Source organism: Indicator indicator, chromosome Z (assembly GCF_027791375.1).
Source record: "Indicator indicator isolate 239-I01 chromosome Z, UM_Iind_1.1, whole genome shotgun sequence".
In the NCBI taxonomy this organism is placed as follows: Eukaryota; Metazoa; Chordata; class Aves; order Piciformes; family Indicatoridae; genus Indicator; species Indicator indicator.
This window is the reverse complement of record NC_072053.1, coordinates 17,946,531-17,962,025: the sequence shown is the minus strand read 5'-3', so window position 1 is coordinate 17,962,025 and position 15,495 is coordinate 17,946,531. Positions and strand designations below refer to the sequence as shown.

General features: G+C 43.1%; 1 protein-coding gene across 1 annotated transcript in view; it reads right to left on the bottom strand.

Moving 5' to 3' along the window:
• The window catches only part of DNAI1 (dynein axonemal intermediate chain 1), a 184,049-nt gene that overhangs the window by 71,151 nt on the left and 97,403 nt on the right, over positions 1-15,495 (bottom strand). The window contains exon 17 of the mRNA XM_054397521.1: positions 3,137-3,226. Coding sequence (XP_054253496.1) covers positions 3,137-3,226 — 90 coding nt within the window. The remainder of the gene's footprint in view (positions 1-3,136; positions 3,227-15,495) is intronic.

The following is a 15,495-nucleotide window of genomic DNA, read 5'->3' as shown; positions in this document are numbered from 1 at the left end:
AGCCCCATTCCTTGAGGTGTTTAAAAGATGCACAGATGCGGTACTAAAGGACAGTGTTTAGCACCAGAAATGGCAGAGTTAGATAATGGGTGGACTTAATGATCTTAAAGGTCTTTTCCAACCAAAGCAGTTCTACATCTCTGTATACCCAGTGTGTCTAACAGAAGACAGAAGCAATCTTGGCAGGCCCAGACACGTGCTAGCACACTTTCTGTTCTTGTAGAAAGGGAAAGCACACAAGACGTTTTCTCTAAGAACACATCTTTCTGTAGCCTGTCTCTGAAGATGCCTCCCAACACCTTCATGTGGCCAGAGCCTCTGTGGGCAGCTTCTGTAATCTCTTGTCTTAACAAACAATCTTACTTATTCAGGCTTCCCTGTTGTGTTGCTTTTATTCTGTACCCAGCTTCACAGTCTGGAAAATGCATCTCTTCCTGGGGCTATTTGTTGCCAAAGCCATTCGCATATTCCTCTGGGTATATGGACTGTAGACAGTTTGGCCTTCCAGGAATACTGAACAATAATATATTGCTCCTGCCTAATAATTGCAAAGCACTTTGTAAGCATTAGTGACTTAGACCTTGCAGCTGCCTGTTTTGCTTTGGTTGTTATTAGCCTCAAGTGACAAAGGAGGCCAAGAGCTGTTCAGTAATTTAGGTCTTGATCACATAGGAAGGGTAAACTGCAGATACTAATCAAACCTGGGGTTGCTGAGGATTAGCCTGAAAAGCAGTGCCAGGCTGCATCCCAACTGATTTCTTGATGTATCCCTGATTACTCTCCTTTTTGATAGGTTACATGTGCACCCCAGGTGGAAGAGTAGAGTCACCCAGCTGCCGAGGTCCTGCATTCTTCCTTGCTGTTTTGCCCCTTCATAATGATCCAAAATCAAGCCAAGATGTTAGCCTAAGGATACACAGCTCTCTTGTTGTCTCAGGAAGTTTCTCCAAAATGACTGTATCCATTTCTAACAGAGACAACCACTATGGCAGATCAACTGTCCCTATGTAACATTTGCAAACTCCTCTAGCTGAATTTTGAGTGTAGCTTGCCAAAGGTCCATCTGGAAGTAAATACTTAATTTATTCACTTTCTGCTCTTAGTGGTGGAAGTGCAAAACAATTATCAGTGCTTGAAGAAGCTTCACTTCTGGATTGTTTTGACAAAAAGCTTAATGAAATTCTCTTTAATTTATTCCCTACTTGCACTATGGATTTCCAAAACAGAAGACCTCTGGAGTCTCTTAAATTTTATTCGAAACAAACCCCAGACATAGTCCTTTTGTAACACTGGAATTCAAACAGGTTGTCCATTTCTTCTTGCTGGGTACTAAAGCACAGATTGTAACAAAACACTCTTTTCATTCTTGCTTTCCCTATTGAAACTTCATCCAAAAAAACCCCCACCAAAACAAAACACAATACAAAACAAAACAAAACAAACAAAAAAAACCAACTTAACAAAACCTCTCCAAAAGCCAAACCCAACCAACCAAATAACAAAACAAAACAAAACCCAATGAACAGGAAAAAATACAAACAGACAAAATCAAGCAAATCCACCCCACCAAAATCAGACAGGACTTAAAACTTCATGTTTTCTCCTGCTGCCTGGTAAGTACATACCAGCTCTGGCAATTTCAGAAGTAACTTTACCTCAAAAAAAATCTTCAAGCAGTGCTCTTCAACCTGGGTGTGGCCAGCTTTAAACAGAAGTGCAAGAAGCTGCCATCATGCTAAGTGCATGTAGGTCTTAGAAGTCATACTAAGGATTCTTAGGTAGATATATTTACATGCTCAAGGGACAGGGGAAAAAATCAGCTTATGATGTGGGAACACAGCTGTGCATAGGTGAATCCCAGCAATGTTTCCAAGGGCCTTCTTCTTCCAGGTGTGTTGCCATCAGAGTACCTCTCAGAGTGTAGTTGTTCCTGGTTGTAGCACTTCTCTGAAGAAAGTAAACACAGTGTTTCTTGCATCCTAAGTGAGGCAGGCTGAACACACTCAGTTACTGGGGCTCAGCTCAAAGGTGCAACCTTCCAAGTCACCTCAGCTGGATTGTTCAGCTGTAGGTGTGTATTACACTCTTCAGCACAAATCTTTTGGGCATTTCTGTACAGGGGATAAAACCAGAGCAAGGGCAGTGTTAGCCTGTTCCTGTTCAGGAAGCTCTGAGAGTAATTTTGGGAGAAGAACTTGGTACACACTTGCAGGAGGGATTTTCATAGTTACAGCTGCATGTATGAACCTGGAGGCATTTATAAAAAAGAAATTAATAATCCATGCCATCTGCATGCACGTATCATGTTCATTAGCAGAGGTTCTCATTCGTGAAGTCAGCATGAGTCTAAGATTAAGATATGTGAGATGTGAATCCTTACCCATGGAAGCGAGGCCTACAATTTTCAGAAGAGACATACCTCAAGTAGCTTGATACAACAAATTGAAAACATGAGCATCCAAGGATGTAAAAAAATTTCCTTGCTTGTTGAGGAATAATGGACAGATGCTTCAAACTCATATTTACTGCAATTCAATTATTTTTTTAAACAAAAGATTCTGAAATTTTTAAAACGTAAGATCAAATAGCCAGCAGAAAAAACACATGTTAAGATTCAGAGAGATAAATCTAAGTGTCATTTAGGGACATTAACACGAAGTTTCTGCAAATGTGAGATTAGTCTATGCTACTTTGGCCACAATGAGAGAAATTTGCACTATCCTTCTGCTATTCTGAATTGAATCTGTACAGCAGCATTTTGAGGGTAAGAGTCTTGTAGGTGAGCAAGAAAGCAGACTATTCTGTTCTGTCTCTGGATGATCCTACTGTGTCAATGAAAGTTTCAGAGCAACGACAAGTCTTCAATTTCTCTCATACTCAGGACCATAGGGTGCTACAGGTGTAGGCAGGATGAAGGTTAGGTCCTGAGCAAGCAGCAAGATGGTTCTTGCCATTTTAGACTCTAATATGAAGCCTCAGACCTAGCTGTAACTGCATATGAAATTTTTTGCTGCCACTTCTTTTCACAGCTGTCTCATTATAAATTAAAAAACCCACAAACCTTAATACCTCATTGAACTTTGGAGGCAATTTTTTATAGTTTATCTGGGAAAAGAAATTGCTATCTACTGTTTACCTTAACTAAAGTCCACGAAACAATCCGTCCATCTGAAGAGACAGAGAAGAAATTCAAATTGTTGTCCATGTCATCTTTCTGCCACTTCACCTTAAAAGAAGAAGACAGTCCCAGTCAGCAAAGGGCACTCACCAGCAGCAAGACAGAGTCCTATGCCCTCAGGAGGGTCTTCTAAAAGAATACATTAGAGGCCTCCTGGTGCACAGAATATGTGAACACCCTTACCTCCACAGGCAGTTTCAGAACTGCCTTTGGCACTCCATCAGTCACTTTCCTGAAAGGATGCTACAGAGCATCCAGCTCCACACCTGGAGAATCTGCACCTTCCCATGGCCATCTCCCACAGCAGTGTCAGGAGCATTGACATCTAGTATGGGCCTTGTGAGGTGTCAGAGCTACGCAGTGCTCTGCACTACAGCATTCCATCTCAAACATCTCTGAGACATCTCCAGACAATACCAGCAGTGTCATAGACAAAGAAAGGTCCCCAAGACACACACTGATCCTGCACAAACTAATTCCTTCCCATTTGGCTAATGACCCCAAGTGCACAGCCATATGGCTACCCTTCAGCCAGACCACCTGAAATTAGCTTCCTGTCCCTATATCGGACACAGACAAGCCCTTGCAGGCAACATGTGTCATGGGCTCTTGGGGTACTCCTGTTTCAGGAAGATAAAAATGTCTCCATTAAAATTGAAACCCTCCATACACCTTCAGAGTATCTCTCTGTCAGGTAAGGAGATTTGCCTTTGAACTGTGACAGCTCAGCAGGAGAGATTAAAATTCAGATAAATGGCTTACAGTTTAGAAAAGACATTTGAGTTAGACCAAAAGCATTTAGAGCACTCGATTTTCAGATCTGGGAATTCAATCACACTGAAGGGAAAAGGATGACTTGTCACTGAGCCTGTCAGCACACACTCATGTGGGCATCTGTCAGTTCAGGATGGGGACAAACACTTCAGCAGGTTCTGCTGAGGTTTTCAAAGGACTCCTATTCAAGGAGTGCAGCGGATGCATCTCCCTAAGCATCAACCCACAAACATGATAAATGGGCACGATTATCCAAGAGTTTACCAAATACTCTATAACCAGCTGTTTATCTGGTACCTGGTCCAGAAAACAAGCAGCATTCTTTAACTACACAGATTGGGTATTCTGATGATACTTCGTTGGGAAAACAGAACAGAACAGTGTTATTTCTGTTTTGTAAAATTGTTTGTACTGTGAAGTTCTCTGGAGCATGAAAATTCAGCATAAGACTCAGCAAAGGGTAATTAATCCTCTAGAGAATGGGTTTCTTACCTAGAACACACTATTCTCAAGAAGAAAAAATAAAGCATAAAAGGAATCCATCTGAGAATACACCAAAATGCCAATTTCTTATCTGTAAGGTGCATCTGAAGAGTCTTGAGGGACATATACCTTTGAGCAACCTTACACAGAAGCAATTGTCAATCTCCAAGTGCAACCACCTCTGCTATTTGGCATGGAAGCAATGGCATAATTCATTATGCCCCAGAATAAAATGTCTAATGATAAGACGACACCGTGAACAGCACATCTGGACTATAAGGCTGTCCATTGCACACAAAACGTGCTGGGTACATCTATTCCAGGAACATCTCCCTGGGATCATGAGCTGCTGATGACAACGACAGTCACCAGCAGCTGCTTCATATGAAGGGGTTGGTGTACTGAGGAGTTCAAAATGAGTAACACAGAATTCAGGGGAACTGGTTACAAACACAGGTGAAATACATCTCATACTGGGCAGAGGAAAAAGGGTCCTGTTTCAAATCAGAGCTTTTTAAAATGTGACTCTAAAATAGTCTGACAAGTTTTCATTTGCACGTCCACCACAACTCTCCTCTAATTCATGTTCTTCTTTTTCAGTCTCCCTTCCCAAATATTTGGAAAAATCAGTCATGTTTCCCAGCCTGTTTCTAACACAAACTGACTTTGCTTGAGGTAGGGGAAGCTATTTCTCAAGACAGCATCTCCTGTGAAAACGCTGGGCAGAGGTTTTGCCATGTAAACTGAGCATCAGCTAGTACAGAGTGGCTCAGATATACTTCACTGGGACAATGCTATGCTGCAAGAGAAGGGGTTCTCCAGTATCTGAAACCTGCAGCCTGAACCCAGCAATGCCCTGAGCTGCATATGGAAGAAAAATGCAGGTACCATATAACTGTGCTGCAGTCAGCACGAGTGTAAGCTGCCATCCAGGATGCTCACAAAATCCACATGCTAGGATCAGAGCTGGTCCATACACTATCTGAAGGAAGAGTCACAGCTTGCCCCCTATCAAGAGTATACATCCAGGCACTCAAGTCAGACTTGTTGAACCTCATGAGGGTGGCTTGTGCCCACCTCTCCAGCCTGTCAAGGTCCCTCTGGATGCCATCCCTTCCCTCCAGTGTGTCTGCTGCACCACACAGCTTGGTGTCATCAGCAAACTTGCTGAGGGTGCACTCAATGCCACTGTCCATGGCACCGACAAAGATGTTGAACAAGACTGGTCCCAGGACTGATCCCTGAGGGACTCCTCTTGTCACTGGCCTCCACTGGGACATGGAGCCATTGACAGCCACTCTTTGGGTGCAGCCATCAAGCCAGTTCTTTATCCATATAGTGGTCCACCCATCAAACCCATGTTTCACCAGTTTGGAGACCAGGATGTGTTGCAGGAACCTCGTCTGAGTTCACTGACAGCATAAGTACTATCATGAGCTCAGGGATTTTTTCCACAATCCAGTTTCTTTCAAAGACCCCAAACAAAGACCTTTTCCTCGGGGTATACCAACTCCAAATACCCTCTCCTCTATTCAGGTTTTCTGCTATCTGTACTCAGGTGTCACAACTACTTGTCTTCATCCATTACATAGACAGGTAGAGAGATTAGAGTGAGCAGCCCCCCAAAAGAAGCAAGCAGGCTGATTTGCTTGGGGTACTCTTGCTCCTAGAATCAAAGCAGTTAACAGGACATGAGTTAGGTATATAGTGTCGAGAGCTTGAACATAGTCCCTCAAGAGCACCAGGATCTGCCTGCAGATGACTGTCAGCAGCTGCCAGTGACATTACCTTGAATTTCAGAAAACAGAAAGTGGCACTTAATACTTTCAATTTTTCTTCAACACCTCTGACATCTTAATAGTGTTTGTGATCTTTTTTTTTCCTCCCAATCTTTGAATCTCATGAACACTTATTAGAGTAATTAGCCTTCATGATACTGCAATCAAATTGGGCATCTGCTCAGAACTGGCCTTTTCTCCACTCCCAGAGGTCCATAAACATGGCACAATCTCCTGTCATTACAGTAAGACTGCTGTGCGTGGTGGAGCATTTGATGAGAGAACCAGGCAATTTTGTATGTGGTGACAAGAGTCAATTCTTTCCTGAAGCATGTGATAATCAGCCCAGGATTTTGGACACATGAGACAATTTACAGAAAAGTTCCAATGTGATAAAATAAAAGAACTGCGTGAGAAAGTAAAGTGTATGTAAACAGCAAGAAGGAAACAAGTGAACATAGAGCAGCAAGTAATTTTCTGTGCCTAAACATGATGGGACCTGTAATAAAATCAAGGATCTGTTGCTACCTTTCCAGTGTGATCTTTAATCTGACTATTTTTGTGGTCCAAAATTAGTGTGTGAAACTCACTGCTGTTAGTAGAGTCTACCACTTTTAATTTTTTTATTACTTAAAACTTGTTTGTTTTAAAGAAGTTGAGGCTATTAAAAACACTATTCACAGAAAAAATAAAGACTGAAAGCTGCATGCTCTCTCCTATAAACAGCATGTTAGCGTAGCAGTAATTCATTCATTCTTTGCAAGGGAATACCATATTTTCTGTCTATGGCAGCTGGCAATGGCAGAGATCAGACTATTTGTTCAACCTGATTTGAAAATTCCTATGTTTCTAATGTAATTTCTACAAAAGAAATAATGTTTGATCAGTTTGCATGGCACAGAGGCTGTCAGTCGCTTGCACTAACAAAATGCAATTGGCCAAAATCATCCCTGCCAGGAGGCTGGCTTGCATGCTTTGCAGGCAGCCACAGGCAAGATGGGGATCTGCCTGCCTCTCTTGTGAGGTGACACCTGCTGCTGCAAACACCAATCCCTCTGGCTGGCACTCAGCTTCCCAAAGCTCAGCTGTGAGATGGCACATGCAATAGATGCTCATTTGACAGATGAGTAATTCCTTCCCTTTCTATTAATTATCCTTCAATGAGCCCTCTGACAGCATTGCAGTACCATAGCCCTGCCAACACCTGCTAAGTGAAGTAAGAGTGTTTTGATTATTCAGTCCCTGAAAAAAAAAAGGAATAAGGTCTGTCTCAGGTAGAGAAAAGGACAGATGAAGGCATTATCAAATCCTCAGGACAGTCTTACATGAATTGAGCAAGTAAGACACTAAGAAGTTTCTAAGAAGCAAACAACTCCTTGGACTGCTGAGGAAAGTCCCTGACAATATAACTCGGGGACAAATTTGTTCAAGTGCCAACCTGACAATCAATACAGTCCTAGGAAAAGCCATCATGAAAATGCAAAGGCTTTGAAGGGACTTGAAAAGGATATTCATTCTGCTCTAAGGGAAGATAAACCACACCCTTATCATAGACTGTTCTCACAAGCCTCCAACAACAGGGACTCAACAATCTCCCTATGACATATGTCAGTGCTTAACTGGCCTTATACAAGAAATTTCCTTTACCACAAGTCAAGCCAATTACTCCTTATCATCTCCCCAGTGGACATAGAGAACAAGTTTATTTCTCTTTTTATAACAGTCTTTAAATGCCTAAGTTGCTGTGTAACTGCACCTTTCTCTTCTTTCCCAACTCAACAAAACCAATTGCTTCAAAAGTTCGTTCCGGGTCCTGATCCCCAAGCCTTCAACATCCCCTGTTCTTCCTCTTCAGGCCTTCACTGCAGCTGCAAACAGATGGTAGAGGGACATCCCTAATCACTAGCAGACAGGAGTTACAATGTCCTCTATCTTACATTCCTGATAATAAATCAGAATAAATCAGAAAGACACAGGTCTTTGTGCAACAGTATTGCATCACTGACCACTGGCAGTGTCCTGCTTGTACTTTCTCCTTCTGGCACCCTGCTACCCATCCAGTCATCCTCTGTTTCATATCACTGTATTTAATTTTCACTTTCTAAACACAATACTTGCTTTTGTCTTTATTGGATGTCATTGCATTGATTTTGGGCCTTTCTTCCAGTTTAGCAAGATCATTTTGAACACAATCATGTCTCACAAAGTGCCAAGAGGGCTTCCCTGTTCTGTAATTGGAGTTGTTAATGAAAGCATTGATCTGAAGAAGACCAGGACTGAGGCTGAAGGGTCTCACCTAAAGCATCTTCAGTGTCTAACAGCAAGCTCTCTATAACTGTTCTTTGAGCACACTGCCTGAGACATCTGAGCTTCCTCTATATGGTGATTTTACTTAATTCGTATTTTTCTCCTTTGGTTACAAGAATGTCACTCTGTGAATTGTAGAACCATAGAATCACAGAATTGTTAGGATTGGAAGGGACCTCAAGGATCATCCAGTTCCAACCCCCCTGCCATGGGCAGGGACACCTCCCACTAGATCAGGTTGCTCAGAGCCACATCCTGGCTGGCCTTAAAACCCTCCAAGGAGAGGACTTCTAACCACCTCCCTGGGCAACCTGTTCCAGTGTCTCACCACCCTCATGGTGAAAAACTTCTTCCTTAACATCTAATCTAAATCTGTCCATTTCTATTTTTGTTCCATTTCCCCTAGACCTATCACTACCTGACACTCTAAAAAGTCCCTCCCCAGCTTTCTTGTAGGCCCCCTTCAGACACTAGAAGGCCACAATAAGGTCTCCTCGGAGCCTTCTCCTCTCCAGACTGAACAGCCCCAACTCTCTCAGTCTGTCCTCATAGGAGAGGAGCTCCAGCCCTCTGATCATCCTGGTGGCCCTTCTCTGGACATGTTCCAGCACCTCCAGATCTTTCCTGTAATAGGGGCTCCAGAATTGGATGCAGTACTCCAGGTGGGGTCTCCTAGAGGAGAGTAGAGGGGAAGAATCACCTCCCTCAACCTGCTGACTATGTTTCTCTTGATGCAGCCCAGGATCTGGTTGGCTTTCTGGGCTGCAAGTGCACACTGCTGGCTCATGTTGAGCTTCTCGTCCACCAACACCCCCAAGTCCTTTTCTTCAGGACTACTCTCAAGCCAGTCCCTGCCCAGCCTGGATTTGTGCTTGGGATTGCCTCGACCCAGATGCAGGACCCTGCACTTGGTCTTGTTGAACCTCATGAGGTTGGCTTGTGCCCACCTCTCCAGCCTGTCAGGGTCCCTCTGGATGGCATCCCTTCCCTCCAGCATGTCTGCTGCACCACACAGCTTGGTGTCATCAGCAAACTTGCTGAGTGTGCACTCAATGCCACTCTCCATGTCACCAACAAAGATGTTGAACAAGACTGGTCCCAGGACTGATCCCTGAGGGACTCCACTTGTCACTGGCCTCCACTTGGACATGGATCAATTGACATCGGACATTTGGGTGCAGCCATGAAGCCAGTTCCTTATCCACTGAATGGTCCATCCATCAAACCCAGACTTTACCAGCTTGGAGACCAGGATGTCATGCAGGCTTTGTTCAGGTCCAGGTAAATGACATCAGTTGCTCAGCCTTCATCTATTAATGTTGTGACCTTGTCATAGAAGGCCACCAGGTTTGTCAGGCAGGATTTGCCCCCTTGGTGAAGCTGTTCTGATTGTACCCAATCCACTTCATTATTCTTCTGTCTCAGTAGTGCCTCCAGGAGGATCTGCTCCATGATTTTACCAGGCACAGAGGTGAGACTGACTGGTCTATAGTGCCCTATGTCATCCTTGTTTCCCTTTTTGAAAATGGGAGTTACGTTTCCCCTTTTCCAGTCAGTGAGGATTTCACCAGACTGCCAGGACTTTTGGAATATAATAAAGAGCAGTTTAATGACCTCATCCACCAGTCTCCTCAGCACCCATGGGTGTATCTCATCGGGTCCCATGGACTTGAACACTTTCAGGTTCTTCAGATGGTCACGAACCTGATCTTCACTCACCATGGGCAGTTCCTTCTTCCAGTCTCTGCCATTGTCTTCTGTGATCCTGGGAGTGTGGCTGGGGCCCTTGCCAGTGAAGACTGAGGTAAAGAAGTCATTGAGAACCTCAGCCTTCTCCATGTCCTGTGAGCCTGGATCAAAAGCTTTAGTCAAGTTAAAATAGATAGAAGTGATAATCTTGACTGCCTTCCCCTCCTTCATGAAGCCCATTTCTCTGAAAGAAAGAAATTATGCTGGCTTGACAATTTATTCCAGACAAATTCAAGTCAGCTTCCCTGAATCATCTTATTATCTGGACATTTACAAATGGTTTTGCCATTTGTTCCAATGCTTTTCCAGTCATCAAAATTGGTAACTTTTCACTTCTTCACTTCTTCCAGCTCTTTGAGACCTTTCCTGCTTTTCATGGTTATTCTTGTCCTGCAGGCCACAGTGCAGCTGACATAGCATTGTGCTACCATCCATAACATGCAGGACCACGTGGCTGGCTTAGGATGCCTCAAGCCTATGTGAATCCTCCAGATACTGGTTTCTGAGCTCTGGTGCCTTGTCCATGCCACTATTCTTCCTGCATGCAAGGACAGCCCCTTTGAGAAACAAGCTGCAGAAACTTCGTTTGCCAGATACAGGCTCTACAGCATCACTGACAAGTGTTTTGGGATTGATGACAGCAGATTTTATATGTTGATGAGCAAGAACCTGTCTCATCTGAATATTTTTTAATATGCTCTTTCCCTATTTTGACTTTTATGTTGTTCTTTCATCCTCTTGTTACATTAATCATGCTAAGCAGCCAGTCTCAGATACTTACTGTAAGATTAAACAATACTACATCAAATATTTCATCTTTCTCCACAACACCCAGTGTTAGCTGAAAGTTAGCTTTAGTAATGAGCCTATATCCTTCATTCTTTTAGCTTCTAATATACTTCACAAAGGTTTTCTCCTTCTCTTTTATGACCCAGGATAATCACAGCTCATATTGCACCTTCACTTTCTTTGTATGAATTTGACCTTTTACTTTTCTCTAATGCTCAGCTTTAGACACATGTCCTTATTTCTGTGCTTCAAGAGTTTCTTTGTAACTCACTGCCAAGTTCTAGATGCAGCTGTATGGGCCATTCTTGGAGAGCTTGTCATTCTGCCCAGCCCAGTAGCTCAGGGAGTTCACCCATATGGCTACACAGCTGAACAGAGCCAGAGTTTGCTGCAGAAACTCATCTGTGCATCATGGGAGCGCAAGTGCTTGCCAGCCCCTTTGGGCTCTCCCAGACATCCTATTTTCCTCATTTTTTGAGTACAGAGGGCTAAGCAGGGATATCTGGGAACTTCTTACACTCACACTGGCTGAAGGCTTTTATTCAACACTTCCCACTGGTAAACATCTGCTGCTTGAACAAGCATGCAAACACAGAGTGGCAATAGCCCTTAGGTCCCTCTAGTTCTGCCTGTTCTGGCAGCAAGGCACAGGCACAAACCCACAGTCAAAATCACATTTCCACAGTGTCTTTAGGCACAAACCTGGGCCAAAGCAAAGTGCCAGAACTCTGGAGTTCTCCCGTGGTAGAAGAGTCAAACATGTGCTTTGATTTAGTAAGGATACAAACTCTCATGGTGCAGGTCACCAGCTGAGAGATGAACATAGTGTGGATGGTATTAGAGACAGACAAATCTAACCAGGAGTATCCATCCAAATCTGGATGTGTTAGTCCAACGGCGGGTGCTTTGGTCTGTGTAGAGGGTACTTTCTCCATTTTGCTGCTAGCCTGTTTTTCAGTCTGCCTCAGCATAATGAGCCGAGGGCTCATGTTGAAGTGTTGATCTATAATACATTGCTCCACAGGTCACACTTTTTGGAAAGAAACTGATCTCCCCTGTGCTCTGATGTGAGTATTTTGCTGGACTCCTCTTCAGCAGTAGTCTCTGACTTGATCTAAGAAGCAGTTCTCATTTCTTCCCTCTGTCACCTCCAAATGTATTTCTTGTTGGTTCCTGCCAGGGACTTTCAGCAGAATAGCATCCAGAAACATCAAGTGATTAAGAGCAGAGAAGAAATCTTTCACATTCCCTGTTAATGACAAATTTCCATTGTTTTTTGTTGTGGGTTTGGTTTGTTGTTTTTGTTTTTTGTTTTTTTTCTCTATCCTGTGTCATATGCCTCTGGTGTTTGCCCAAGAGATCTGCTGTGGTGAAAGTCTCCTAAGACAGCCATCTGATTTTGAGCCCACTGTCTTTCTGTTTTGCTGCATTGTATAGTTTGTCCCTTCATGCTGCTGAGATGAAGTAATGCTTCTACAACAAAGTCTCCAAACGCCCTCCATCAAGGACATAGCCAGCTATTCTTCATTTACTGCTTATGATGCACCCCAGCCTGGCACTGTAAGTAGCCTGTGTGTTTGAGGTGATCGAGTAAACAATTCTGGAGGAATATCTTGTGACATGGGGTGACCACTATGCCTATCTTGAAGCCAGGAAGGCAGTGTACATCATAAAGGGCTTCTGCCCTATGGTGCCTTTCAAGCAAAAGAGATTACTCGTTTGTATCAGGGCTTTCTACCACCTATTGCACTGGGAAGCAGACAGAATTTCATCAGTGGAATATCTAGCAAGAATGAAAGACCACCAAACCACCCCCACCCCCTCCCCAAAAAAGGGAGGGGGTGGAAGAGTGCAGCATCCACTCACATTCAATTCAAAGCACCCGCGCCTAGCCGCATGACATTCTAGCTTGAATTGCCTCAGAAACACTAGAAGGCTTTCTCTGTATATAGCTAAAGCCGCAGCGTCTTGTCGAGTCGCCATCTGGTGGACAAAGGGCAGACCTGCACCCTTTGTTCTTTTAATTGCAATTAATTCTGTAAATATTCTAATTAGGTCCGAATTGTACATACTAAACCAGTTATGGGGTGTATTTCACAACCATGCACTAGAATATGTAAATAAAATAATGATTAATTGGTAATTCATCTTTTTAATAATTAATAATTTAATTTTCGTAATTCATATGTCATAATTCATAAATTAATAACCTCTCCGTCCATGTCTACCATGTAAGACACAGTATATAACGGCTCCAGTCTGTATCCAGTCTAGATGTTGAAGACATCTATCTAGATTGCCCAACCTCATTTGGAAGAACGCTTCAGGAATGATAACACAACATCCGTGGTGGTTTGAAGGGAAGAAGAGGACACTCTCAAAGCCTCTGCCAGTACTAATTTCTCTGATTCACAAACAGTTCCCCAGTTCCAGAAAGAAAGGTTCAGTCTAATTTTAAATTCAGTCTCACCTCTCACAAGTTAACTGCATGTCATGTTCAACTACACTGTGACTCCTTCATTCACTGCAATAAATGAGACTGCTTTGTATAGCAGACAAAGTCTTTTGAGTGTGACTAAAACTCATGGAGAGATATAAATAAAAATTACTTTGATTTACATACAGACATATAAATAAATAAATACACTGAAAAATATTCCTATCTTAAAACCTGGGTTCAGGTCTGCAGAGAAGGGACCTGTTAAGCTAAGGAGGGTTCTCAGTGCTATTCTGTCCTTTGGAGAGAAATTTGTTGATGTTTTACTGTTAATGATGCAAAATGACAGAATGGATCATCTTAATGTGCTTCAGAACTAAACTCGCCCCCATGACAGAAGCCATTAAGGAGATAAGGTCTGTAAGGACTAACTCTTTTTAAAAGTGAGCCAGCAATATTTAGATACTTGGCTGTACTGGTTTTAATTGGGTTTAGACAGTCGATGAACATCAAAATGTTCAAAGATCCCAATTCAGTCAGTTTGCACTTCCTTTGCCTCTCTTACATCTCTAATGAGCACTTCTGATCTAAGGTACTCCTTGCCATCCTACCTGAAATAGAAGTAGGGATTTACTTAGAGGTCAGCTGACTTTATCTACTGTCCTTTCGTGTAACACAGCTTCCTGATCATAAACATTCTGGTTAAGAGGGTCAGGGTGGCTAGAGGCCTGGTAACAGTATATGGATAGTGAAACAAAGGTAGCTGCTTCATCTGCAAGAAAGGTGGGTAGCAGCCAGCTTGGCATGGCCATACCTCACCAAGCAAGACTGAAGGAGGAAGAACTCTTCGGCCTACTGCTATGATAACCAAAGGCAATTGAAAACAACCTGTAACAAAGACACAGCACAACAATGCCTGGGTGCTCCTGGAGCAGCCCTTGATCACAGGCTGTCAGTCACCTGTGTCACAGGCATGAGATTTGCTGTTGGTTTTATTTATGGGTACTAGCAAATACCAGGCTTATCCAGTGAAAGATGATTGCTCCTTCATGAGGCAACAGCAGGAACTTCCTGTCTAAATAATTACAAATGCCTTCTCTCATTCCAGCAGCATATGGATACTTGAAAGATTTACTACAAGCATTCCTGTTTTTTCCTTCTTCAAAGTCCCTGAAAGTTTCCTGATGACAGAGGGAAGGCAGTTAGATATGCTCACCAGCAATGAGGACTCACTGTAAAACAAGCACCCATGTCATATTTAGCCCCATAAATGCTCCTTTTCTGTAAATCACTTCTTTCTTGCAGCTAGATAGATCAAGTGCCCTCCATGTTGATGGCATCTTTCTGGGATCCATAGCCTCACACACCACTTCTGAGTACCAATGAACTCAAGCGTGCAAGATCAGCAGACAGGAGCAAAGAATCAGGCCCACTGCATCAGTACGTTCACACATCAATCACGAATTTGAGGTGCACAAAAAGGGCCAGCAAAAACTTCTAACAATGAGCATATTTGGTGATACTGGGAGGAACTCAGCACTGAGCTGAAGCACAGCCACAGGAGTACCACTGATGTAGGGCAAAGGCCTAGTCTGGGACTTGTGCATCACTCATGCTTCAGGGACTCAGATTTATCTGAAGGAAGCAGAGCTCAGTTATAAATAGCATGGGATAATGCTGCTCTTACTTTCAGTTTGTTTTCTTCCTGGTGGGATTTGGATGCTCTGCTTTGTACAGTGTTTCACCAGGAATTTGCTTGCTTATTCCCCTAACAGCTGTTAGCACTGAATTTATTAGGATGACAAGTTAACAGCTAAAGGAGCCAGGAACCAGGCATTAGATTTTCATCTCTAAGTCCCACAGTGGCCATGTTCCCATGTCAGACACAGCATGCAGCTGAGTGGCAGATGCCAGAGGCTATCAAAGCTCAGGGGTATTTAACCAACTGCAATTCACTGCAATTGAAACTCTTGGTTTCAATTCTGAGTTTACTCATTCAA